We start from the raw sequence: 27,578 nt of genomic DNA, 5'->3' as shown, positions 1-27,578 counted from the left end.
AACAAGGACGGGGTGAGAGTCACCACTTTGTCAACAAATGCGTGAGCAAATTGTCCAAACAGTTTAAGAACATTTCGCAACCAGCTATTGCAAGGAATTTAGGGATTTCACCATCTACGGTCCGTAATATCATATAAAGGTTCAGAGAATCTGGAGAAATCACTGCACGTTTTACGGACCTTCGATCCCTCAGGCGGTACAGCATCAAAAAGCGATATCAGTGTATAAAGGATATCACCACATGGGCTCGGGAACACTTCAGAAAACCACTGTCAGTAACTACAGTTGGTCGCTACATCTGTAAGTGCAAGTTAAAACTCTACGATGCAAAGCGAAAGCCATTGATCAACAACACCCAGAAACGCCGCCGGCTTCGCTGCACCCGAGCTCATCCAAGATGGACTGATACAAAGTGGAAAAGTTGGTCTGACGAGTCCACATTTCAAATTGTTTTTGGAAACTGTGGACGTCGTGTCCTCCGGACCACAGAGGAAGAGAACCATCCGGATTGTTCTAGGCGCAAAGTTGAAAAGCCAGCATGTGTGATGGTATGGGGGTGTATTAGTGCCCAAGACATGGGTAACTTACACATCCGTGAAGGCACCATTAATGCTGAAAGGTACATACAGGTTTTGGAGCAACATATGTTGCCATCCAAGTAACGTTACCATGGACGCCCCTGCTTATTTCAGCAAGACAATGCCAAGCCACGTGTTACAACAGCATGGCTTCATAGTAAAAGAGTGCGGGTACTAGACTGGCCTGCCTGTAGTCCAGACCTGTCTCCCATTAAAAATGTGTGGCGCATTATGAAGCCTAAAATACCACAACGGAGACCCCCGGACTGTTGAACAACTTAAGCTGTACATCAAGCAAGAATGGGAAATAATTCCACCTGAGAAGCTTCAAAAATTGGTCTCCTCAGTTCCCAAACTTTTACTGAGTGTTGTTAAAAGGAAAGGCCATGTAACACAGTGGTAAAAATGCCCTTGTGCCAACTTTTTTGCAATGTGTTGCTGCCTTTAAATTCCAAGTTAATCATTATTTGCATAAAAAAAAGTTGGAACATTAAATATCTTGTCTTTGCAGTCTATTCAATTGAATATAAGTTGAAAAGGATTTGCAAATCATTGTATTCTGTTTTTATTTACCATTTACACAACGTGCCAACTTCACTGGATTTGGGGTTTGCATGATCAAATGTAATAAATAACCTTCTTTTTTAACTTGTTTTTACACAACCACTCATGTTAGCATTTCTCTAGTAGCCTACCTGCGCTTGTAGACTCACCCGCTCTGTCTCCCATCAGACGCCCTCTACCAGGTTGCAGAGAAGTTGGAGGGGCCCTTCAACATGGAGTTGGCGGCAGACTCCATTTCCGTCAAAGTGTCTGAAGCCATCATGCACATGCAAGAAAACAGCGTCAGCATCTCCACCAAGGCAAGGATCGTTTTTTTTTGTTTTGTTTATTCTCTTGGTCCTTCACCTTATTTTAGAGCAACTGGCACAGGGTCTTTTTCAAACTTCCACCATTTCCACATTTTCAACTGATTCAAACTATTCCACCTTCAACACATTCTACTCATCCTGGACATTCAAACGATCATTTTTCTAAGTTCCAAAAAATTCTAGGAATTCCCAGAAATCCCGTTTTTTCAACCCCTTTTTTCACCCTTTTTTCTGTTGACTACTCCCTCCACATTTTTCAACCCACGTCAACTGTTCCACCGTCAAAACAATCCTCTTAATCAGGACAGAAACAAAGTTGTTTTTTGAACTGCAAACATTCACGGTTTTCCCGAAATTCCAGGAATTCCGTAATACCATTTCAAGATGTTGGTTGTTGTCTCGCTCGTATGATGTTGTTGTTGTCTCGCTTGTAGGATGTTGTTGTTGTCTCGCTTGTATGATGTTGTTGTCGTCTCGCTTGTATGATGTTGTTGTTGTCTCGCTTGTATGATGTTGTTGTCGTCTCGCTTGTATGATGTTGTTGTTGTCTCGCTTGTATGATGTTGTTGTTGTCTCGCTTGTATGATGTTGTTGTTGTCTCGCTTGTATGATGTTGTTGTTGTCTCGCTTGTATGATGTTGTTGTTGTCTCGCTTGTATGATGTTGTTGTTGTCTCGCTTGTATGATGTTGTTGTTGTCTCGCTTGTATGATGTTGTTGTCTCGCTTGTATGATGTTGTTGTTTCGCTCGTATGATGTTGTTGTTGTCTCGCTTGTATGATGTTGTTGTCTCACTTGTAGGATGTTGTTGTTGTCTCACTTGTAGGATGTTGTTGTTGTCTCGCTCGTATGATGTTGTTGTTGTCTCGCTTGTATGATGTTGTTGTTGTCTCGCTTGTATGATGTTGTTGTTGTTTCGCTTGTATGATGTTGTCTCGATTGTATGATGTTGTTGTTGTCTCGCTTGTATGATGTTGTTGTTGTCACGCTTGTATGATGTTGTTGTCACGCTTGTATGATGTTGTTGTTGTCTCGCTCGTATGATGTTGTTGTTGTCTCGCTTGTATGATGTTGTTGTTGTCTCGCTTGTCTGATGTTGTTGTTGTCTCGCTCGTATGATGATGTTGTTGTCTCGCTCGTATGATGATGTTGTTGTCTCGCTCGTATGTTGTTGTTGTTGTCTCGCTTGTATGATGTTGTTGTTGTCTCGCTCGTATGATGTTGTTGTTGTCTCGCTTGTATGATGTTGTTGTCTCGCTTGTATGATGTTGTTGTTGTCTCGCTTGTATGATGTTGTTGTCTCGCTTGTATGATGTCGGTTGTTGTCTCGCTCATACTATGTTGGTTGTTGTCTCGTGTGATGTTGGTTGTTGTCTCGCTCGTATGATGTTGTTGTTGTCTCGCTTGTATGATGTCGGTTGTTGTCTCGCTTGTATGATGTTGTTGTTGTCTTGCTTGTATGATGTCGGTTGTTGTCTCGCTTGTATGATGTTGTTGTTGTCTCGATTGTATGATGTTGTTGTTTCGCTCGTATGATGTTGTTGTTGTCTCGCTTGTATGATGTTGTTGTCTCACTTGTAGGATGTTGTTGTTGTCTCACTTGTATGATGTTGTTGTTGTCTCGCTTGTAGGATGTTGTTGTTGTCTCGCTCGTATGATGTTGTTGTTGTCTCGCTTGTATGATGTTGTTGTTGTCTCGATTGTATGATGTTGTTGTTGTCTCGCTTGTATGATGTTGTTGTTGTCACGCTTGTATGATGTTGTTGTCACGCTTGTATGATGTTGTTGTTGTCTCGCTCGTATGATGTTGTTGTTGTCTCGCTTGTATGATGTTGTTGTTGTCTCGCTTGTATGATGTTGTTGTTGTCTCGCTCGTATGATGATGTTGTTGTCTCGCTCGTATGATGATGTTGTTGTCTCGCTCGTATGATGTTGTTGTCTCGCTCGTATGATGTTGTTGTTGTCTCGCTTGTATGATGTTGTTGTTGTCTCGCTTGTATGATGTCGGTTGTTGTCTCGCTCGTATGATGTCGGTTGTTGTCTCGTGTGATGTTGGTTGTTGTCTCGTGTGATGTTGGTTGTTGTCTCGCTCGTATGATGTTGTTGTTGTCTCGCTTGTATGATGTCGGTTGTTGTCTCGCTTGTATGATGTTGTTGTTGTCTTGCTTGTATGATGTTGTTGTTGTCTCGCTTGTATGATGTCGGTTGTTGTCTCGCTTGTATGATGTTGTTGTTGTCTCGATTGTATGATGTTGTTGTTGTCTCGCTTGTATTATGTTGTTGTTGTCTCGCTTGTATGATGTCGGTTGTTGTCTCGCTCATACTATGTTGGTTGTTGTCTCCTGTGATGTTGGTTGTTGTCTCGCTCGTATGATGTTGTTGTTGTCTCGCTTGTATGATGTCGGTTGTTGTCTCGCTTGTATGATGCTGTTGTTGTCTCGCTCATACTATGTTGGTTGTTGTCTCGTGTGATGTTGGTTGTTGTCTCGCTCGTATGATGTTGGTTGTTGTCTCGCTTGTATGATGTTGTTGTTGTCTTGCTTGTATGATGTCGGTTGTTGTCTCGCTTGTATGATGTTGTTGTTGTCTCGATTGTATGATAGTGTTGTTGTCTCGCTTGTATGATGTTGTTGTTGTCTCGCTTGTATGATGTTGTTGTTGTCTCGTTTGTATGATGTCGGTTGTTGTCTCGCTTGTATGATGTTGTTGTTGTCTCGTTTGTATGATGTCGGTTGTTGTCTCGCTTGTATGATGTTGTTGTTGTCTCGTTTGTATGATGTCGGTTGTTGTCTCGCTCATACTATGTTGGTTGTTGTCTCCTGTGATGTTGGTTGTTGTCTCGGTCGTATGATGTTGTTGTTGTCTCGCTTGTATGATGTTGGTTGTTGTCTCGCTTGTATGATGTTGTTGTTGTCTCGCTTGTATGATGTCGGTTGTTGTCTCGCTCATACTATGTTGGTTGTTGTCTCGTGTGATGTTGGTTGTTGTCTCGCTCGTATAATGTTGTTGTTGTCTCGCTTGTATGATGTTGTTGTTGTCTCGCTTGTATGATGTTGTTGTTGTCTCGTTTGTATGATGTCGGTTGTTGTCTCGCTTGTATGATGTTGTTGTTGTCTCGTTTGTATGATGTCGGTTGTTGTCTCGCTTGTATGATGTTGTTGTTGTCTCGTTTGTATGATGTCGGTTGTTGTCTCGCTCATACTATGTTGGTTGTTGTCTCCTGTGATGTTGGTTGTTGTCTCGGTCGTATGATGTTGTTGTTGTCTCGCTTGTATGATGTTGGTTGTTGTCTCGCTTGTATGATGTTGTTGTTGTCTCGCTTGTATGATGTCGGTTGTTGTCTCGCTCATACTATGTTGGTTGTTGTCTCCTGTGATGTTGGTTGTTGTCTCGGTCGTATGATGTTGTTGTTGTCTCGCTTGTATGATGTTGGTTGTTGTCTCGCTTGTATGATGTTGTTGTTGTCTCGCTTGTATGATGTCGGTTGTTGTCTCGCTCATACTATGTTGGTTGTTGTCTCGTGTGATGTTGGTTGTTGTCTCGCTCGTATAATGTTGTTGTTGTCTCCCTTGTATGATGTCGGTTGTTGTCTCGTATGATGTTAGTTGTTGTTTCGTGATGTTGGTTGTTGTTTCGTGATGTTGGTTGTTGTCTTGTGATGTTGGTTGTTGTCTCGTATGATGTTGGTTGTTGTCTCGTATGATGTTGGTTGTTGTCTCATGTGATGTTGGTTGTTGTCTTGTGTGATGTTGGTTGTTGTCTCTTGTGATGTTGGTTGTTGTCTTGTGTGATGTTGGTTGTTGTCTCGTGTGATGTTGGTTGTTGTCTCGTGTGATGTTGGTTGTTGTCTCGTGTGATGTTGGTTGTTGTCTCGTGTGATGTTGGTTGTTGTCTCGTGTGATGTTGGTTGTTGTTTCGTGATGTTGGTTGTTGTCTCGTGATGTTGGTTGTTGTCTCGTGATGTTGGTTGTTGTCTCGTGATGTTGGTTGTTGTCTCGTGATGTTGGTTGTTGTTTCGTGATGTTGGTTGTTGTCTCGTGATGTTGGTTGTTGTCTCGTATGATGTTGGTTGTTGTCTCGTATGATGTTGGTTGTTGTCTCGTATGATGTTGGTTGTTGTCTCGTATGATGTTTGTTGTTGTCTCATGTGATGTTGGTTGTTGTCTCGTATGATGTCGGTTGTTGTCTCGTATGATGTTGGTTGTAGTCTCGCATGATGTTGGTTGTAGTCTCGCTCGTGTGATGTCGGTTGTTGTCTCGCACGTATCATGTCGGTTGTTGTCTCGCTGGAATGTCCATTTCGAGTCACGCAACACATTCCCACGCACAGCATGATGACAGTCCGACAGTGAGACTGAAGCTTGGCAAGCCAACCCACCTGAGAGGCACCCACGTCCTGCTCTCACACGTGGCAGCGCTTCAAGGAACCGGGAGTTCTTTCCTTCGCAGCTTGGCTTTTTTCCTTGAAGGGAAAGAAAGACAAAGTGAGGCGGTTTGGCTGAAGGCAGAAAAAACACCACCTCAGATTTAGTAGATTGTTTGTCCGACCAAACTTTTGCCGACAGACTGTGGGTCTGAATTCAATGTTGTTCTTGTAGGTGTTCCAAGGTTGTGGAAACCCCAGAACTCTTCAAGGACGGTCCAAGCGCTCCCCCAAAGAGCCGGGTGGCAACAGGAGGCCTTTCCGCACCTACACCCCAGAGGAAAAACCCACCACAGCTGCAGGCACCAACCTGGACCGACTGGTGAGAACAGTCGTGCTTTTTAAACCATTTTGCCCGAATGTGTGCATAAAAGACAAAATCAATAAAAATGCAGTTCAAGTACGTTAATAATATTGTATGTAAAGATGTGTGTTGACTATAAATAATCAGGTTTAAACAATAAACAAAAATACTTTGTGTACAGCTTAAAGGCCTACTGAAATGATTTTTTTTATTTAAACGGGAATAGCAGATCCATTCTATGTGTCATACTTGATCATTTCGTGATATTGCCATATTTTTGCTGAAAGGATTTAATAGAGAAAATCGACGATAAAGTTCGCAACTTTTGCTCGCTGTTAAAAAAAAAGCCTTGCCTGTACCGGAAGTAGCGTGACGTCACAGGAGCTAGGATTCCTCACAATTCCCCGTTGTTTACAATGGAGCGAGAGAGATTCGGACCGAGAAAGTAATGATTACCCCATTAATTTGAGCGAGGATGAAAGATTCGTAGATGAGGAACGTTACAGTGAAGGACTTGAGAGACAGTGATGGTTGTATCTTTTTTCGCTCTGACCGTAACTTAGGTACAAGCTGGCTCATTGGATTCCACACTCTCTCCTTTTTCTATTGTGGATCACGGATTTGTATTTTAAACCACCTCGGATACTATATCCTCTTGAAAATGAGAGTCGAGAACGCAAAATGGACATTCAGTGCCTTTTATCTCCACGACAATACATCGGCGAAATGCTTTAGCTACGAGCTAACGTGATAGCATCGTGCTTTAACTGCATATAGAAACAAAAAAATAAAGGATAGAAGGAAGGATAGATAGAAAATCAACAATACTATTAAACCGTGGACATGTAAATACACGGTTAATGCTTTCCAGGCTGGCGAAGGTTAACAATTCTGTGCTAACGACGCCATTGAAGCTAACTTAGCAACTTAGCAACGGGACCTCACAGAGCTATGCTAAAAACATTAGCTCTCCACCTACGCCAGCCAGCCCTCATCTACTCATCAACACCCGTGCTCACCTGCGTTCCAGCGATCGGCAGAAGGACGAAGGACTTCACCCGATGCGTTTGGCGGCCCGGAGACGTAGGAAGTCAAGGTGAGGTCGGCGGCTAGCGCGGCTAGTGCGGCTAGCGCTCCAACAAAGTCCTCCTGGTTGTGTTGCTGTAGTCCGCTGCTAATACACCGATCCCACCTACAACTGTCTTCTTTGCAGCCTTCATTGTTCATTAAACAAATTGCAAAAGATGTCCAAAATACTGTGGAATTATGAAATGAAAACAGAGCTTTTTGTATAGGATTCTACGGGTACCATAACTTCCGTTACTCTGACTTCGTCACGCGCATACGTCATCATACCGCGACGTTTCAGCCGGATATTTCCCGGGAAGTTTTAAAAGTCACTTTATAAGTTAACCCGGCCGTATTGGCATGTGTTGCAATGTTAAGATTTCATCATTGATATATAAACTATCAGACTGCGTGGTCGGTAGTAGTAGGTTTCAGTAGGCCTTTAAGTTGTTCAACAGTCCGGGGGTCTCCGTTGTGGTATTTTAGGCTTCATAATGCGCCACACATTTTCAATGGGAGACAGGTCTGGACTACAGGCAGGCCAGTCTAGTACCCGCACTCTTTTACTATGAAGCCACTCTGCTGTAACACGTAGCTTGGCATTGTCTTGCTGAAATAAGCAGCGGCGTCCATGGTAACGTTGCTTGGATGGCAACATACTGTATGTTGCTCCAAAACCTGTATGTACCTTTCAGCATTAATGGTGCCTTCACAGATGTGTAAGTTACCCATGTCTTGGGCACTAATACACCCCCATACCATCACACATGCTGGCTTTTCCACTTTGACGTGCACAACTTCTTGTTTTAAAATATGAGATGATGTCAGTTGGACTGAGAAGGAGACTTCACAACCTTTCTTCGGCGACATAGCAAACATGTCTTTCCAACCCTATTCTGTTTCCCACCAAACTCTGACTCGCGTGGGTGGAAGGGACGCAAGGCGCCGCAGCGTCCACACGCTCCAGAACACTTTTAGTCCGACTCACAGGCTGCTTCCGTGCAGGTTACTGAACTGAAGGAGCGTCTGCGGCCCATGGGGAGCTTCTGGGTGTCCCTCCCACACACCATCTGCAGCGATGACAAAATGGCTGCCGACGTCACCGACGAGGACCGCTGCTGGAACGGGCAGACCCGCGGGAGGTGAACGTTGCTCGGTGTCAGGTTCAAACACTGATGACATCTATTAATCAGACAAGAAACAAGGAATCATGCAGAGACAGGGTTCAATTTAACTCCTGCACTGCAAAAACTGAAATCTAAGTAAGATTAAATATCTCAAATAAGGGTGATATTTGCTTATTTTCTGTCTGATAAGATAATTCTTCTCACTAAGCAGATTTTATGTTAGAGTGTTTTACTTGTTTTAAGTGTCCTAAAGGATCTCAGTAAGATATTACAGCTTGTTGCTGAGATTTGATGACCTATATTGAGTAAAACATGCTTGAAACTAGAATATCAACTGTTGCAAAGCTGTGTCATCAACACTCACAAGTATAAAACTACTTTTTTAAAGTGATCATTTCTTACTTCAAGCATGAAAAAAAAAAATCATGATGCCGAGCGCATATCATTATGTCAAGTTAATGGCACTAGCATTTACTTAATTTAAGAATATTTTTCAACATATTGAGCAAAAAGGTCTCGTTTTTTTTTCTACCAAGAAAAGTGCACTTGTTATTAGTGAGAATATACTTATTTGAGGTTAGCTAATTAGGGACCGAGTCCCTTTGGGACAGAGGACCCTATTGTATTACTAGCGTTTTATTATTATACCGCCGCCTCTTTGAGCTGTAATTTGAGCCCCTTAACATGCTTCAAAACTCACCAAATTGGACACACACATCAGGACTGGCAAAAATTGCAATCTAATAAAAAAACCAAACCCCAAAACTCAAGATTGCGCTCTAGCGCCCCCTAGGAAGAAAACACAGACAAAACTGCCTGTAACTCCCAGTAGGAATGTCGTAGAGACATGAAACAAAAACCTCTATGTAGGTCTCACTTAGACCTATATTTCATACACTGACAACCCCAAGCAAAAATCAACAGGAAGTTTGCAATTCCCCCTTTAAAACAAAAGTTGTGTAAAAACACTTACCTTTTTTCAAACATTATCTCCTATGAGCGCGTTTGTCGTGTCGGCTTCAAATTAGCACAGGAGAGAGATTGAACCCTTCTGATTAAAAGTTGATGAAAGAGTTTTAATTACTGCTCCGGTTTAGATTTTACGAGCCCTCAAAGTCAGTCCCGTCCATCGCTGCTTGCTTGTACTTGTTTTGGAAAGTCTTGACAAGCCGAATTTTCTTGTTCTATTGGCAGATACCGTATTTTTCGGACTATAAGTCGCAGTTTTTTTCATAGTTTGGCCGGGGGTGCGACTTATACTCAGGAGTGACTTATGTGTGAAATTATTAACACATTACCGTAAAATATCAAATAATATTATTTAGCTCATTCACGTAAGAGACTAGACCAGGGGTGTCCAAACTTTTTCCACTGAGGGCCGCACACGGAAAAATTAAAGCATGCGGGGGCCATTTTGATATTTTTCATTTTCAAAACATAACAAAATATATGGATTTTGTTTGTTTTTTACCTTTAGGGCTCCCGGGGACCATAAAGAGTCTAAGTCATTAAAATGTTAAAAACAAGTCAAATTATTATTTTTTTTATTTATAGAACGCTTACAGTAAATCTGTACAGTTTAAAAAAACAAAAAGGTTTTATGCCTTTTCTGTCAAAGACAACTTAGTTTTTTATAATAAAACTGAAATATGCAGTATTTCCCCCACTGTCCAAAACATTCAGAAAGCAATGTTTGATGTGAAGTAATTAGAGCCTTAAAAAGATCAATAATGCAGGACACCATTGATTTGAATTCATTATTATTTTTGAGTAATCACAGTGAAAAGATAAATAAAATCCCATTAAATATATTTGGGATCCAAAAGGTGCCCCACTCATAAAGTGATACATTTTTATTAGTTGTTTTTTTACTTTCAACACTTAAGTTACGAGCTCAACTTCAGATATATCTGTCGATTTTACGTTTGAACTATTATTTTGTTTGTTTTATGCTCTTTTGTCAAAGAAAATGTTGATTTTTTTGTATGGCAACCACACAATATATGCAATATTTCCCACATAAAACATTTTAAAGTGAAATATTTGAAATAATTGGAGCCTTGAATAGGTCAATAATTCATTATAACATTGTTTTTTTTGTTTTTTTGGAGCAATGGCAAAAAAAGAAAGCTAGACAAAAGAAAAAAAAAAGCCTGCATTGCAGCTTTGTGTCAACATTGCAACTTTTTCTACTTAGATTTCTCCTTATTCCACTTTTTTAAATGTTTTTTTAATTTTTGCAATAGCATTTCCAGAATGTGTGGCGGGCCGGTTCTATATGTTATGTTCTATATGTTATAGTTATTTGAATGACTCTTACCATAATATGTTACGTTAACATACCAGGCACGTTCTCAGTTGGTTATTTATGCCTCATATAACGTACACTTATTGTTCACTATTCTTTATTTATTTTAAATTGCCTTTCAAATGTCTATTCTTGGTGTTGGCTTTTATCAAATACATTTCCCCCAAAAATGCGACTTATACTCCAGTGCGATTTATATATGTTTTTTTCCTTCTTTATTATGCATTTTCGGCCGGTGCGACTTATACTCGGGAGCGACTTATACTCCGAAAAATACGGTAATTTTGCTTAGTTCAAAATAAAATACCCCTAATTTTTGTATTTTTTTTTCTTGTTTTTGAACACTGACTTTTTGCAGTGTGAGGAGACACGTGTTTCGGGCTGTATTCTAGTTACGGTTCCAAACTACGTTCTAAAAATCAAGCCCGCGCGCCTCCTCTATTTATTTGGAAGGTCCCTGTTACATCACTGAAGCTGTCGCTGAGGGAAGGGGGTAATCTCGACCACTCCAGTTAGACACAATATATGATTATAGAATAAATAAAAATTAGTTGACGCAGGTCATATCGCCTTGTCTCTGCTCTGTCTGCGTCGCGGCGGTGTTCGGCCTTGGCAGTCAGCAGGCCTAGTTTGGACACAACACTGATGAAGACGGCTGGCAATCTTTTTGGATTGCCAGCTTGCACAGATACAAAAATACTACTTCAGCACAATTGACAATAATTTATAGCAACGGCCCTTAAGCATAAAGTTATGATGATAATACTGTATATACATAATTATTCTAACACTCAGCGAGTCGTTAACGTTTCTTTGCGTGGACTTTTCAGGTATCTCCCGGAGGTGACGGGTGACGGGCTGGCCAGTCAGATCAACAACCCGGAGATAGAGGTGGACCTCGGACGGCCCGATGTGAGGACGAGGCAGCTGCTCATGGAGCTGAGGGTGGTCACCAACAAGCTGAGACACGCACAGGCTGGACAGGACGTGGACTTTATGGACAGTCAGTGCCTTCACATGGTCTTGTTCATACCCCTCAAATGTTGGCCCTCAAAAAAGTTGTTTCTCAAGTAAGGTGTCTCGTCTAGGGATGTTCCGAGCAGGCATTTATGCTGCCGATTACAAGACCGATCATCCATGAGTGAGATCTGTATTTTCCGGACTATAAGGCGCACTTCAAGTCCTTTGATTCTAATGTACGGAATAATTCTGGTTGTGCTTACCGACCTCGAAGCTATTTTATTTGGTGCATGGTGTAATGATAAGTGTGACCAGTAGATGGCAGTCACACATAAGAGATACGTGCAGACTGCAAGATGACACCAGTAGACAACACCAAAACTTTAAATGATTCATTGAGAATATAGAACATTACACACGGCGCTCAAAAATCGGTCAAATTGTTTGAGTACGACTTTGGTAAGCGATGAAGACGCACCGCTTGATGGATTGTCAGAGTATTACGGCTACCATAGTCAGATGTACTCTGCTTCAACGTACGGGTGTTATTATGGTGTGTGTTTAAGGACTGCAAAATGGCACCTATTAGCAGACATGGGGGTGGTATAGCTCGGTTGGTAGAGTGGCCGTGCCAGCAACTTTAGGGTTCCAGGTTCGATCCCCGCTTCCGCCATCCTAGTCACTGCCGTTGTATCCTTGGGCAAGACACTTTACCCACCTGCTCCCAGTGCCACCCACACTGGTTTAAATGTAACTTAGATATTGGGTTTCACTATGTAAAAGCGCTTTGAGTCACTAGAGAAAAGCGCTATATAAATATAATTCACTTCACAAGTAACGTGTCTCGTCTAGGGATGTTCCGAGCAGGCATTTATGCTGCCGATTACAAGACCGATCATTTTTCGGACCATAAGGCACACTTAAAATTCTTCCATTTTCTCAAAACTCGACAGTGCGCCCTATATGTACGGAATAATTCTGATTGTGCTTACCGACCTCAAAGCTATTTTATTTGGTACATGGTGTAATAAGTGTGACCAGTAGATGGCAGTCACACATAAGAGATATGTGTAAAATTCTGGTGACTGAGCTGCCAGTTATTAAAGTAAAATAAAAAAACAATTTTGTAGCTTATGTAAAAAAATATATTGTTAATGTATTATATATATATACATGTATATTAAACATCCTTCACTGTTTGTATATTTTTGTATTTTCATTTACAAATTAAAAAAAAAAGAGTAATAAAAATAAATACAATAAATAATAAAAAATAATATATTCCCCCCAATATTATTATAAAAACGTCAGGCCAAAAGTGTTGACACACCTTCTCATTTCAATGCGTTTTCATGACTATTTACATTGTAGATTGTCACTGAAGGCATCACAACTATGACACCTGTGAAGTAAAAACCCTTTCAGGTGACTACCTCTTGAAGCTCATCGAGAGAATGCCAAGAGTGTGCAAAGCAGTAATCGGAGCAAAGGGTGTCAATTTTGAAGAAACTAGAATATAAAACATGTTTTCAGTTATTTCACCTTTTTTTTTTGTTAAGTACATAACTCCACATGTGTTCATTCATAGTTTTGATGCCTTCAGTGACAATCTACAACACAGGTGTCAAACTCAAGGCCCGGGGGCCAAATCTGGCCCGCCACATTATTTCATGTGGCCCGCGAAAGCCTGGAAATAATATGCGTTAATTAAATGCTTAATCTTTTCCTACTAAATATATTTGTTTTCTTTTCCTTTTGACATTACAAATCATGCACTGCAAGCAATTGCATATCTTTTAAAATGTAATATTATCAAAATCAAAATATGACATCATCTAGTATTCCCAAAATATTTGTTGTTAAAATAAAGATAAATACTGTACTTCATTATCTGCTTGACTTATGATTTCAAAACAAATCATCAATCAAATTGTAGACTGCAAAATTGACAATAGATTTTACGTAATTTTTTTTTTACCGTAAAATCAACTTTGGTACTGTTTTTTTTCCATATACAGTAAGACACTAAAACATTAAAAAACAAACAAAAAAAAAACATTAAAACAACAAGATTTTACGGTAAAAAAACAACAACTGGCAACTCTTTTGCTTGAATTTTACTGCTAAAAACAGTGGTATTGTTTCTCCATTCCATTCTATTTATTCCATTTTTATATGCTGTAAAAAACAACTGCTTTTACTGTAAAATTCTGGTGACTGAGCTGCCAGTTATTAAAGGCCTACTGAAATGATTTTTTTTTATTTAAATGGGGATAGCAGATCTATTCTATGTGTCATACTTGATCATTTCGCGATATTGCCATATTTTTGCTGAAAGGATTTAGTAGAGAACAACGACGATAAAGATTGCAACTTTTGGTATCTGATAAAAAAAGGCTTGCCCCTACCGGAAGTAGCGTGACGTAGTCAGTTGAACATATACGCAAAGTTCCCTATTGTTTACAATGATGGCCGCATGAAGTGAGAGAGATTCGGACCGAGAAAGCGACAATTTCCCCATTAATTTGAGCGAGGATGAAAGATTTGTGGATGAGTAAAGTGCAAGTGAAGGACTAGTGGGGAGTTGAAGCTATTCAGATAGGGAAGATGCTGTGAGAGCCGGGGGTGACCTGATATTCAGCTGGGAATGACTACAACAGTAAATAAACACAAGACATATATATACTCTATTAGCCACAACACAACCAGGCTTATATTTAATATGCCACAAATTAATCCTGCATAAAAACACCTGCGTGTTTGTTACGCTAGCTCCTAGCTCCTCTGCTAGCTCCTAGCTCCATAGAACACGCCAATACAATTCAAACACCTGATCAACACACACAATCACTCAGCCCAAAAGACCGTTCACCTAACCCAAGGTTCATAAAGCTTATATATTTTTAAAAAGTTACGTACATACGCAAAAAAAAGTTGCGCACATACGGTCAAGCGATCAAATGTTTAGAAGCCAAAGCTGCATACTCACAGTAGCACGTCTGCGTCTTTGTCATCCAAATCAAAGTAATCCTGGTAAGAGTCTGTGTTGTCCCAGTTCTCTACAGGCGTCTGTGTATCGAAGTCAAAAGTCCTCCTGGTTAGAGTCTCTGTTATCCGAGTTCTTCCATCTTGACTGCATCTTTCGGGAATGTAAACAAAGAAGCGCCGGCTGTGTACTGTTGTGGCTGACTACGTTCGAAAAATACGTCCATTTCGCACCGACAACTTTCTTCTTTGCTTGCTCAGCTTCCTTCTCCATAATGCAATGAACATGATTGCAACAGATTCACGAACACAGATGTCCAGAATACTGTGGAATTATGAAATGAAAACAGAGCTTTTTCGTATTGGCTTCAATGTGGAAGGCATACCCGTGTTCCCCGGTCTACGTCACGCGCATACGTCATCCTCAGAGGCGTTTCGAACCGGAAGTTTAGCGGCAAATTTAAAATGTCACTTTATAAGTTAACCCGGCCGTATTGGCATGTGTTATAATGTTAAGATTTCATCATTGATATATAAACTATCAGACTGCGTGGTCGGTAGTAGTGGGTTTCAGTAGGCCTTTAAAGTAAAATAAAAAAACAATTTTGCAGCTTATGTAAAAAAATATATTGTTAATGTATTATATATACACATGTATATTAAACATCCTTCACTGTTTGTATATTTTTGTATTTTCATTTACAAATTAAAAAAAAAAAGAGTAATAAAAATATATACAATAAATAATAAAAAATAATATCAGAGTTTCCCCCCAATATTATTATAAATCAGGCCAAAAGTGTTGACACACCTTCTCAGTTATTTCACCTTTTTTTTTTGTTAAGTACATAACTCCGCATGTGTTCATTCATAGTTTTGATGCCTTCAGTGACAATCTACAATGTAAATAGTCATGAAAACAAAGAAAATGCATTGAATGAGAAGGTGTGTACCGGCCTGTACTGTATATACACAAATAAAAGCCTCACACGATAAAGGCACAACTCCTAATAGTAAATAAATAAGTCACGTGATTAAAACATGACATTCTTGTGCTGCTTTTAGGCGACGAGGGCAGCGGTTCGGGGGGAGAAGACAGCAGAGAAAGATATGACAACGACTGGCCGGGCTACGGTCCTCACTCTCCTCCTCACACCAAGCCCGCCTCTCCCCCGGCCTCCAACCCAAACAAGCCTCCTCGGGTGCGGGAGAGAAACAATAAGAGGAACCGCAACCACGGGCGAGGAGGGGTTAATTCTGCCACCAGGCCCCTCGCTTGCTCCCCACTTCCTTTCTTACTGCTGCCTTTCATGTTCATGCCACATCGAGCACCTTGGGGCTGAAGGATGCTACTTTTGGTTAGACCAGCAACAACAACAACAAAAACGGCACAAAATATGCGAAATGATGATTGTAACGCCATTCGAAAAATTCCACATGTGAAATGTTCCGTCTTGAAAAGCAATATGCTGTGATGCTGGGTGGTTTTAACTTATTTATTTACTACTGTCTTTATATTTATTTTGCAATATTTATCCTACTCAGGAGTATCGTCAAAAAAGTGTTTCTGATATACAAACCCCAAAACCAGTGAAGTTGGCACGTTGTGTAAATGGTAAATAAAAACAGAATACAATGATTTGCTAATCCTTTTCAACTTATATTCAATTGAATAGACTGCAAAGACAAGATATTTAACGTTCAAACTGGAAAACTTTGTTATTTTTTGCAAGTATGAACTCATTTGGAATTTGATACCTGCAACATGTTTCAAAAGAGCTGGCACAAGTGCCAAAAAAGACTGAGAAAGTTGAGGAATGCTCATCAAACACTTATTTGGAACATCCCCACAGGTGAACAGGCTAATTGGGAACAGGTGGGTGCCATGATTGGGTATAAAAGCAGCTTCCATGAAATGCTCAGTCATTCACAAACAAGGATGGGGCGAGGGTCACCACTTTGTCAACAAATGCGTGAGCAAATTGTTTAAGAACGACATTTCTCAACCAGCTATTGCAAGGAATTTAGGGATTTCACCATCTACGGTCCGTAATATCATCAAAAGGTTCAGAGAATCTGGAGAAATCACTGCACGTAAGCGATGATATTACGGACCTTCGATACCTCAGGCGGTACTGCATCAAAAAGCAACATCAGTTTGTTAAGGATATCACCACATGGGCTCAGGAACACTTCAGAAAACCACTGTCAGTAACTACAGTTGGTCGCTACATATGTAAGTGCAAGTTAAAACTCTACTATGCAAAGCCAAAGCCATTTATCAACAACACCCAGAAATGCTGCCGGCTTCGCTGGGCCCGAGCTCATCTAAGATGGACTGATGCAAAGTGGAAAAGTGTTCTGTGGTCTGACGAGTCCACATTTCAAATGGTTTTTTGGAAACTATGAACTTCGTGTCCTCTGTAACAAAGAGGAAAAGAACTATCCCGATTGTTCTAGGCGCAAAGTTGAAAAGCCAGCATGTGTGATGGTATGGGGGTGTATTAGTGCCCAAGACATGGGTAACTTACACATCTGTGAAGGCACCATTAATGCTGAAAGGTACATACAGGTTTTGGAGCAACATATGTTGCCATCCAAGCAACGTTATCATGGACGCCCCTGCTTATTTCAGCAAGACAATCCCAAGCCACGAGTGACAACAGCGTGGCTTCATAGTAAAAAAGTGCGGGTACTCGACTGGCCTGCCTGTAGTCCAGACCTGTCTCCCATTGAAAATGTGTGGCGCATTATGAAGCCTAAAATACCACAACGGAGACCCCCGGACTGTTGAACAACTTAAGCTGTACATCAAGCAAGAATGGGAAAGAATTCCACCTGAAAAGCTTCAAAAATGTGTCTCCTCAGTTCCCAAACGTTTACTGAGTGTTGTTAAAAGGAAAGGCCATGTAACACAGTGGTGAACATGCCCCTGAATATAAGTTGAAAAGGATTTGCAAATCATTGTATTCTGTTTGTATTTACCATTTACACAACGTGCCGACTTCACTGGTTTAGGGTTTTGTAGATTATTACCCCCTGATAAACACATAATTGGAATATTGTGTTTGCGTCTCTTTTTATATCAAGTGAAAATGGTCAGTATTTATATTTTTTGTGTGCTGCTTTTCTACGTATTTTTTCTAAAAGCAAGAAAGGAAAAAAAAAGACGTAGTGTCGGATTGAATGTTTTTGACAAAGACTCGTATGTGTCCCAAGATGCTGAATGGTTTTTATGAAGAGAAAAGGAAATTTGAATGTAGACATGATAACCCCCCCCCAAAAAAAGAAAACAACAATGACAATGGAGGGGGAAGAATGTATTGATGATTTGAGGTTTGAAATAGTGCGGTATTTTTTTCCTGTACAACACGACATTTTGGTCCATTTGTGTAAATAACAAAGCAAACAAAAAATAGATGCAATATGGTTTAAGTGTTGTGGTTTTGTGTCTTTCCAATTGATCAGCATTTAAAGAACACGTCGGTTGAACGGTGAAAAGAGCGCGATACGTGTTGCCGATGAACAAGTTATATTTTCTGCCTCATTAAAGCAAATGAACAAATCAATTGTTTGCCGTTTGTCATTCTCTGCCGGCCTAACAGAACCAGAAATCATGATCATAATTAAAGATAAAAGTATTTTTTAATTTACTTTCCCTAAATATCTAAAAGTATTCATATTCTCTTCATGTTTCCTTTGTGCAGGGGTGTCCAAACTTTTTCCACCGAGGGCCGCATTCTGAAAAATCAAAGCAAGCGGGGGCCATTTTGATATTTTTTATTTTAAAAACCAATACAATATATGTATAAAAAATATACATTTAGGCCTCCACTCAGGCTTGATCCCAGGGACCCCAAAGGGTTTTGGTCAAAAAAATATTAAAAATGTGTCATTATTCAGTATTAATATTTTTATTATTATTCAAGTTTTAAATCTCTAGATCAACATTAGGTCTATCTGTCAATATAACGGTTTTAAAGATTTAAGTTGTATGCTCTTGTTGTCAAAGAAAACCCTGTTTTTTTATGGAAAAAATACAAAATATGCAAAATTTTCATACAATAAAATTTTTAAGTGGAATATTTGAGATTATATAATAATTGGAGCCTTAAAAAGGTCAATAACTCATAACATTGATTTTAATTCATTATTATTTTTTGAGCAATGACACTTAAAAACAAATCACACTAAAATTATTGGGGATCCAAATAATTATAGTGTTAAAAAATAAATTCTATTTTTTTTTTTACTGTTTACTTTTAACACAATAATCTCGAGATCAACTTCAGATCTATCCGTCAATTATACGTTTTATTGTTGTTCATGTTTTTCGTTTGTTCGTTTTGGCCCTTCTTTATAAAAAACAGCTCAGTTGTTTATATGGCAAACACAAAATATGCAACATTTTCCCCCAAAATATCTCAGATGTGACGTAATTGGAGCCTTGAATAGGTCAATAATTCATAATGGCATTGAAGAAAGAAACAGCCTGCATGGCAGCTTTGTGTTATTAGAGTATACATTGCAACATTTTCTTGTTACATTTCACCTGTTTGCTCTTTTATACCACTTATCATGTTTTTAATTGTTTTCAATTGTATTTTTAAAATGTGCTGTGGGGCCGTTAAAAAATGACCTGCGGGCCACAAATGGCCCCCGGGCCGCACTTTGGACACCCCTGCCTTTGTGGATCAATAAAGTTTGTCTAAGTCTATGTCATATTATGCTCCTTCCAGTGCTGTTGTTTTTAGGTTAGACTTTTTATCCAATCAGAATTCAGCCAGCTTATGTTGCCATGCTGTATGAAATCTGCCCAAATTGTGAGTTCAAATATTTGATTTCTTTATTTTGTCACGTTTAATATGTTTTTTGCAATTTTAATTTTGACAGTACCACATAAGATATGTTTTAATTGCTGATGCGGGTTTATTGATTTTTAAATGCGCCAGAAAATAACCCATTTTGTACACTGTTGATGTGTTTCAATGCTCAGTAGGGCGTAAATGTGTTTCTGTATAGTATTTCTCCAGCAATGGTCATGTGGTGACATCAATTATGGTATTTTGAAAGGTAATCATTGAAGTCGGACATCACTGAAGGCCTACACTGCAAAAACTGAAATCTAAGTAAGACTAAATATCTCAAATAAGGGTGATATTTGCTTATTTTCTGTCTGATAAGATAATTCTTATTCTTATTTTATGTTACAGTGTTTTACTTGTTTTAAGGGTTTTGGTCCTAAATGATCTCAATAAGATATTACAGCTTGTTGCTGAGATTTGATGACCTATATTGAGTAAAACATGCTTGAAACTAGAATATCAACTGTTGTGTCATCAACACTCACAAGTATAAAACTACTTTTTTAAAGTAATAAGTTCTTACTTCAAGCATGAAAAAAAAATGATGCCGAGCACATTTCATTATGTCAAGATAATGGCACTGATATTTACTTCATTTAAGAATATTTTTCAACATATTGAGCAAAAAGGTGTCTTTTTTTTCCCCAAAGAAAAGTGCACTTGTTATTAGTGAGAATATACTTATTTTAATGTATTTTTGGGTTCAATGAGGTTAGCTAATTTTACTTGTTTTGGAAAGTCTTGACAAGCCGAATTTTGTTGTTCTATTGGCAGATAATTTTGCTTAGTTCACATAAAATACCCCTAATTTTTGTATTTTTTTCCTTGTTTTTGAACACTGACTTTTTGCAGTGTACTACTTTTACTTTTTTGTGTCATTGCCTGAAAAAAAAAAAAAGACAATAATAATATAAACTGATGGTGATTTATTTACATTGTGGAGTATTTTATTTTTCCAGAGATAGTTACGGTCTAATATTGTTGTGCAGACCGGGAGTAATTGCAATATTTGGTGTGAAACGAAACATTAATGTAGGGCGGAACCAAAGTGATAGCACCCGCCGCGCGAAGCCGGACTCCTGTGGTTGAGGGCACTTCCGCCTCCTCGCCGGACTGATGTCGGAAGAAGAAGGAGCATCTTTGGTGCCTCATTCCTGTGTTAATATTTACCTACTTTTCAGGTTGGTACACAGTGAGAATAACATTATTGTTAAATTTCATAAATCTGTATGTTTTATGACGAGTTTGGCGAGCTTTGTGTCGGACTGTGTATGTGAAATGTCGAGTTAATAACATTGTTTGGCAAGTCCATTTTACAACACGGCTGTTTTGTAAAATGGCCGCGGTCGTTTGCAAAATATATTATTGTGGAAACAAGCAATTATTACATTAATTTGGCCTCGAATACCTGACATATAGCTGGGTTGCAATCACGTGACCGAGGGGCACACCCAGACACTTCCGGGTTTCAGGCGATGGTCTCCATAGAAATGTTATAAGTAGACGCAGCATTGGCTGCTGTGACGCGAGAAATTCGGCCGCCATCTTGAAGTGGTGATGAGGAGCCGGAGAGCAGCCTAAACTGACAGTTGACAGGTAGAAAACAAAGACGGTGTTCGGCGTTTTCCTGCTCAAATGAGCGGACTGTTGAACATAGGAATCGGGGGATTACTTTTCACAAGTAAGATTTAACATTAACATACTATTGGTTGTATTTTGTGAAAATAATATTACCACAGCGTTGAGAAGGAGCAAAGATATTCAATAGTACTAAAATCATAGCCGCTAGCAAACAACACTATGACCATAATAGAATTGCTTGTAAATGAAATTAATTACATTTAAAAATGTCATACTTGAATATAGGGCTGGGCGATATGGCCTTTTATTAATATCTCAATATTTTTAGGCCATGTCACGATACACGATATATATCTGGATATTTTGCCTTAGCCTTGAATGAACACTTGATGCATATAATCACAGCAGTATGATGATTCTATGTGTCTACATTAAAACATTCTTGTTTATACTGCATTAATATATGCTCATTTTAAACTTTCATGCAGAGAGGGAAACCACAACTAAGTCAATTTACCAAAAGTGTATTTATTAAACAGTTATTAAGCAGTGGCACAAACATTCATGTCCTTTTAAAACAGGGAGTGCAAGATTGTCAGAGACATTTTAAAACAAGCTATGAGTGCACTTTTGTGCATGATGTCACTAAGATGACATATCAAAACAACACTAAATTAAAGTGCACTTTTTGTACAGAACTCCACTACAGTAGTTTAAAACAAATAAAGTGCACTTTTGTGCATGATGTCACACAAGATATTTCAATAACTGTCAAATAAAAATGAGCTGCATAATAGGAAATCAAATAGTGTATGTCCTTCGCTATGTGGTGGGTTCCTGCGGACGTTATCTCCTTCTGTTGTTGACTATTTTTTTCATACGGTGTTGATCTGGAAATAGTTGCTTGGGCATTTTGTTGGTGGAGATGTTGACATGCAGAGTTTCAAGCACTCTTCATTCTCTAGAGGGTCACTTTTCAAATGATGCTACACATTAGCAGTGCTGCTACATTTTGTAGCAAGGCTTTTGCCGCATACTTGACATATTACGGTTGTCTGTTCAACATCTTCCCGCTTGAAGCCAAACCACCGGCAGACGATGGACCCCGTGCTGTTTTTCTTGGGAATTCATTCTTCCTTCATTTGTTACCAGATTTGCACCTTCTTTCTCTCGTATTACCACTCGCACCACTAGCAACTGCGTGAGAACGCATACTCGGATATCACGATATAGTCCTTTTCTATATCACAGAGACAAACCCGCGATATATCGAGGATATTCGATATATCGCCCAGCCCTACTTGAATAACAAAGTTGAAATAAATGATTGTGACACCTAAAACAAAATTCACCAGCCGCCACTGATTATGATGCATCCTCATTTTAGGCAAAGTATTAGACAATACTTTTGTAACAGTATAATTGTAACCAGGAATAAGTCTTCAAGTAACAATATTCAAATACTAACATTGTTGGGTAAGACAGAATTTGGTTTTATTCTGAATCCAGTGAAACAGATTGGTGGTTTTAGCTGATATAAAGACTTTTATGTTTAAGTATTTGGCAGATGCTTTTATCCAAAGCGACATACATAAAAAATACATATAAAACAATCACTGTAAACATTATCATTTAAGGGAAGAATGTAATACAAAATATCATTACAAAGTGTCAAGACAGAATAAACTCTCTGCTGCTGCAGCAACAGAGATACAGTCTATAAGATATATAGATATCTAATGTATTCATACATTGTTTATGTAGGATATACGCATGTATATATAACCTAATCATATTGTTTCTTCAATTTAAAAATAGCCGACCGTTTTTTTCCCCCCTTCTCTGGGATTATATTCCCAGTTTTGATCTCAGACGTCTGGTAATTTATAGCATATAATAATATTCTATTTCTGTTAAGCAATCTATGCATGATAAAACACGCCAAAATGTGTGTCCTTTATCATAGCTACACGTATGACAAAAAAACGCGTGAAAATCAGTGGTATTTAGTGAGGTAATATGAATTAAATGCGCTGACAGTTCATTGCTCCTGTCAAATGAATTGCACTGAGTGGAGCAGATCACCACTCCAAGATGGCGGCCCCGCGTCTCGTCAGCGCCAGTAGGCAGTAGCGCTCGATGCTGCGTACCCTTATAAGATGTCTATTGTGGTCTTGATCCCCTTAAGGCAAACTATTTCCACCGAGGGCCGCACACTGAAAAAATCAAAGCAAGCGGGGGCCATTTTTGATATTTTTTATTTTAAAAACCAATACAATAAATGTATAAAAAAATATATACATTTAGGCCTCTACTCACCCAAAGGGTTTTGGTAAAAAAAAAAAAGAAAAAAAAGTGTCATTATTTAGTATTATTATTATTATTCAAAGTTCAAATCTGTAGATCAACATTAGGTCTATCTGTCAATATAACGTTTTTAAACATTTAAGTTGTATGCCCTTTTTGTCAGAGAAAACACCAAATATGCAATATTTTCCCTCAATGAAATTTTAAAGTGGAATATTTGAGATTCTAAAATAATTGGAGCCCTAAAAAGGTCAATACCTCATATCATTTTTTGAGCAAGGACACACACAAAAAAATCCCACTAAAATTATTGGGGGATCCAAAAGGGTCCTACTCATTAAAGTGTTACAAAATAAATTATTTTTACTGTTTACTTTTAACACAATTACCTTGAGATTAGCTTCAGATCTATCCGTCAATTATAAGTTTTATTGTTGTTTATGTTTTTTATTGGTTCGTTTTGAACCTTCTTTTAAAAAAAAACAAAGAATATCTCAAAGTGGAATATCTAATGTGACGTATTTGGAGCCTTGAATAGGTCAATAATTAGTAATGACATTGATTTTAATTAATTCTTTTTTTTTTAAAGAAAGAAACAGCCTGCATGGCAGCTTTGTGTTATTAGAGTACGTAAACATTGCAACGTGTTCTTGTTATATTTCACCTGTTTGCTCTTTTATACCACTTTTTATGTTTTTTAAAATTATTTTTCTAATCGTATTTTTAGAATGTGCCGTGGGGCCGTTAAAAATTACCTGCGGGTCGCACTTTGGACAGCCCTGCTATAAGGCTACTGTTTGTTTACGAGCATCAGTGCAGATTTAGACGTATTTTAAAAGGTTTAGAGGCAAATACAAAAGCGATCATGATAAAAAATATTTAAAGTGAGATGGAGTGATTTTTACACTCTTAAGATTTTTTTTTTTTTTAAAGATTTAAACTATTTATTTTCACCAAGACGTTACTGATCGCTACGACCTCGCTTCGTTTGACCCTCACGGTATTTAGAGAAGAAAAGATTGGATGCGCAATTGTATTGCTTCTAATTATTCCTTGATGTGCGCAACACTTATGACATCCTGAATGTCAAAGTGGTGACAGATGAGGTTCTCCATGACATTATCAGAATATATGCAGGACAATTTCTCATGTGACTGACTTTTCTAAACCAGGCGTTTTCTTCTGTCCCGCAGACATCCGTGAATAACATATTTTCCTTGAGCTCAAGGATGGAGCAGGATGAGCCCTTGCCCCCCTATATTAAAGAGGAAGAGGAGGAGCCCCTACAAATAAAGGTGGAAGAGGAGGAGCTAAAGTACCCCCAGATCAAAGGGGAGGAGGAGGAGCCACATACCTCTTACATGAAAGAAGAAAAAGAATCCCAGCTCCCCCTCACACTACAGAGAAAGAGGAGTCATATTAAAGAAGAAGAGGAGGAACAGAGCATCAGTCAGGAGGGAGAGCATGTTGAAGATGATGTCATCAAGATGCCTTTGACCGCTGTGATTGTGAAGAGTGAAGATGAGGTGAAAAGTGAAAGTGAGGAGGAGCCTCCAAGCGGCAGGTCAACACAACACATGACAACAGAAGCTGATGGAGACCACTGTGATAAGCTCTTAGCTCCACTCTCTGAAGGTGATGCAACATGTCACACGGACAACACAATCTTCACGTGCTCTCACTGTGACAAACCTTTTAAACACCAGTGTCGTCTGAAAGTACACATGAGAACGCACACTGGAGAAAAACATTTTTCCTGTTCAATCTGCAGTAAGGATTTTACCCAAAAACACCATTTGAAAACGCACATTAGAATACACACGGGGGAAAAACCTTTCTTCTGCTCAGAATGCGGTAAAGGTTTCGCACATAATAGTGTGCTGAAAATACACATGAGAATACACACTAGAGAAAAACCTTTTCCCTGTTTAATCTGCGGTAAATATTTCACTCAAAGGCAACATGTGAAAACACACATGAGAACACACACTGGAGAAAAACCCTTTTCCTGCTCAGAATGCGGCAAAGATTTCACACGATCTAGCGATTTGAAAATACACATGACAACACACACTGGGAAAAAACCTTTTTCCTGCTCAGAATGTGTTAAAAGTTTTACACGAATTAGCGATTTGAACGTACACATGAGAATTCACACGGGGGAAAAACCTTTTTCTTGTTCCATCTGTAGTAAAGGTTTTACACGAACGAGCGATTTGAAGATACACATGAGAACACACACTGGGAAAAAAACTTTTTCCTGCTCACTATGTGTTAAAAGTTTTACACGAACCCACGATTTGAAAGTACACATGAGAATTCACTCTGGAGAAAAACCCTTTTCTTGTTCCATTTGTGGTAAAGGTTTTACACAAAGTCGCGATTTGAAAGTACACAAGAGTAGACACACCAGTGAAAAACCATATCCCTGTATAAACTGCAACAAAAGCTTTTGTAAAAAGAAAAACCTTGAAAGACACATGAGAGTTGCAATGTGTGTGATGAAAGAATCTCTTATAAGTGCCAGTCAGTACATGTCCATCACTAAAGTAGTCCCATTTCACAAATAGTTCAATCCAATCCACTTTATTTATATAGCACATTTAAACAACAAAAATGTTTCCAAAGTGCTGCACAAAAACATTAAAAACAAGATTCAAATACTATCCTTAGCTCCACCAGTGACTGAATGAAAACAAGAAATAAATATAAAAACAATATAAAAATAAATATGATTAAAAACGATTTTAAAGGGTAAAACCAATTAAAACAATAAATAGAAATAATAGTTTGGCTCTAAATAAGCAATCTACAACCTTAACACCTTAATCCGATCACGTCCGGTTTTTGAAAAGTCGGATTAACACACCTGGGGCCGTACTTATCAAGCTTCTTAGAATTACTCCTAAGAAGTCTGCTAAGAGTTGACTTAAGAGTAAATAAATTATTCGCTGAAAGCTGCACTTAAAAGTTAGTTATCAAGCGTCTTACTCACACTTTCAGTGAAGTGTAGGACTGAATCTTAAGAGTCACACTCAGAGCTGAATTACGACATTACTATGTGCCGTAAACGGAATTTTAGGTGACGTCATTTCTGTGTCCATAGAAATGACCAATCACGGAAGGGAATCCCTTGTCTAAGAATAAAGAAATATCTCAGAAATATTTAAGTGGACAATGGGAGTGTATATTTTGACAATAAACTACAAAATAATACAAAACAAACAAACAATATTGGCAATGAATCAAAAATAAATGTTTCCTTTTTGTTGCACCTTTCCTGCTTCCTGCTCCCAGACCGTAATCAAAGAGGCAGGGGAGACACTTCTCCAGGATGTATGCTCGGGGCAACACCCTTCACTTTACCCGACAGTGGGTCTCCACAGCGGACGACTTTAGAGTGAATGATGAGTCCGGCGATTAGTTGCAAATCTTGCTTTATTGATTGCTTGCACACAGCCAATCCAACACAAAACAAACTAGTCCCCGCTCGCACTCACAATACCGCTCCCTCTCTCTCTCGCCCACACACTCACTGACATCACTCACCTCACATGCTGTCACCTATTAAAGGGCCACACACATACGCTACTCTCATAACATTTTCTTTCCAATTCATTAATTAGGCAACTAATTTGAAACTGGTGTGGGTGGCTCTATATATACTAGTCCACTGCAGCCACATGCAGAAATCAACAAGGAATGGAAAATTATTAAATCTGTGACAAAAATAATACCTGCTCTGTCTAAACGATACCGTTTGATCAGCTGCTCGTCATCAAACAAAGATGAACGTTCGCGCACGTCTCTCTCGCCTCAGTGCCATCCCCTGCTGGCAACTCCTAACCACTTGGGACACCTCTGAAGGTCTCTTAAATATCGTGGAGAGTAGGAGTGATTCTTAGACTTAAGAACGTTGATAAAAAGCTTTTATTCTTAAGTTTGAGAGTAGGACTAAATTTCGCAAATTTTCAGGACTTAAGTGTAAAATGGCACTCTAAGAAGCTTGATAAGTACGGCCCCTGGATTCTACGATTGGAAACCAGGGGCCGTATTTATCAAGCTTCTTAGAATTACTCCTAAGAAGTCTGCTAAGAGTTGACTTAAGAGTAAAGAAATTATTCGCTGAAAGCTGCACTTAAAAGTTAGTTATCAAGCGTCTTACTCACACTTTCAGCAAAGTGTAGGACTGAATCTTAAG

At 39.0% G+C, this 27,578-nt stretch overlaps 2 protein-coding genes and 1 long non-coding RNA gene across 3 annotated transcripts in view; 2 read left to right on the top strand and 1 right to left on the bottom strand.

Moving 5' to 3' along the window:
* Nucleotides 1-6,340, bottom strand: part of LOC133645220 (uncharacterized) — a 13,561-nt gene extending 7,221 nt beyond the window's left edge. The window contains exons 1-2 of the long non-coding RNA XR_009824929.1: nucleotides 5,828-6,340; nucleotides 1,292-1,391 (exon numbers count right to left, since the gene is read on the bottom strand). This is a non-coding gene — a long non-coding RNA (uncharacterized LOC133645220). The remainder of the gene's footprint in view (nucleotides 1-1,291; nucleotides 1,392-5,827) is intronic.
* Nucleotides 1-18,187, top strand: part of gpc2 (glypican 2) — a 31,406-nt gene extending 13,219 nt beyond the window's left edge. Inside the window, exons 7-11 of the mRNA XM_062040100.1 lie at nucleotides 1,311-1,441; nucleotides 6,048-6,194; nucleotides 8,250-8,386; nucleotides 11,510-11,682; nucleotides 15,690-18,187. Coding sequence (XP_061896084.1) covers nucleotides 1,311-1,441; nucleotides 6,048-6,194; nucleotides 8,250-8,386; nucleotides 11,510-11,682; nucleotides 15,690-15,967 — 866 coding nt within the window. The 3' untranslated portion in view covers nucleotides 15,968-18,187. The remainder of the gene's footprint in view (nucleotides 1-1,310; nucleotides 1,442-6,047; nucleotides 6,195-8,249; nucleotides 8,387-11,509; nucleotides 11,683-15,689) is intronic.
* A 2,368-nt stretch (nucleotides 18,188-20,555) lies between these two features.
* On the top strand, nucleotides 20,556-27,365 carry LOC133644995 (oocyte zinc finger protein XlCOF6.1-like). The gene is made up of 2 exons (XM_062039782.1): nucleotides 20,556-20,670; nucleotides 24,571-27,365. The coding sequence occupies exon 2, from the start codon at nucleotides 24,607-24,609 to the stop codon at nucleotides 25,945-25,947; it is 1,341 nt and encodes a 446-aa protein (XP_061895766.1). The 5' UTR covers nucleotides 20,556-20,670; nucleotides 24,571-24,606; the 3' UTR covers nucleotides 25,948-27,365.
* The last annotated feature ends 213 nt before the right edge of the window (nucleotides 27,366-27,578 follow it).

This window comes from Entelurus aequoreus, linkage group LG28 (genome assembly GCF_033978785.1).
Source record: "Entelurus aequoreus isolate RoL-2023_Sb linkage group LG28, RoL_Eaeq_v1.1, whole genome shotgun sequence".
Lineage (NCBI taxonomy): Eukaryota > Metazoa > Chordata > Actinopteri > Syngnathiformes > Syngnathidae > Entelurus > Entelurus aequoreus.
Note: the sequence above shows the minus strand (reverse complement) of the source record. Positions and strands in the feature narration are given on the sequence as shown.

Bases quoted from the DNA above. Each gene is read 5' to 3' on its own strand.
- LOC133644995 (XM_062039782.1), top strand. From the start codon at position 24,607: ATGGAGCAGGATGAGCCCTTGCCCCCCTATATTAAAGAGGAAGAGGAG.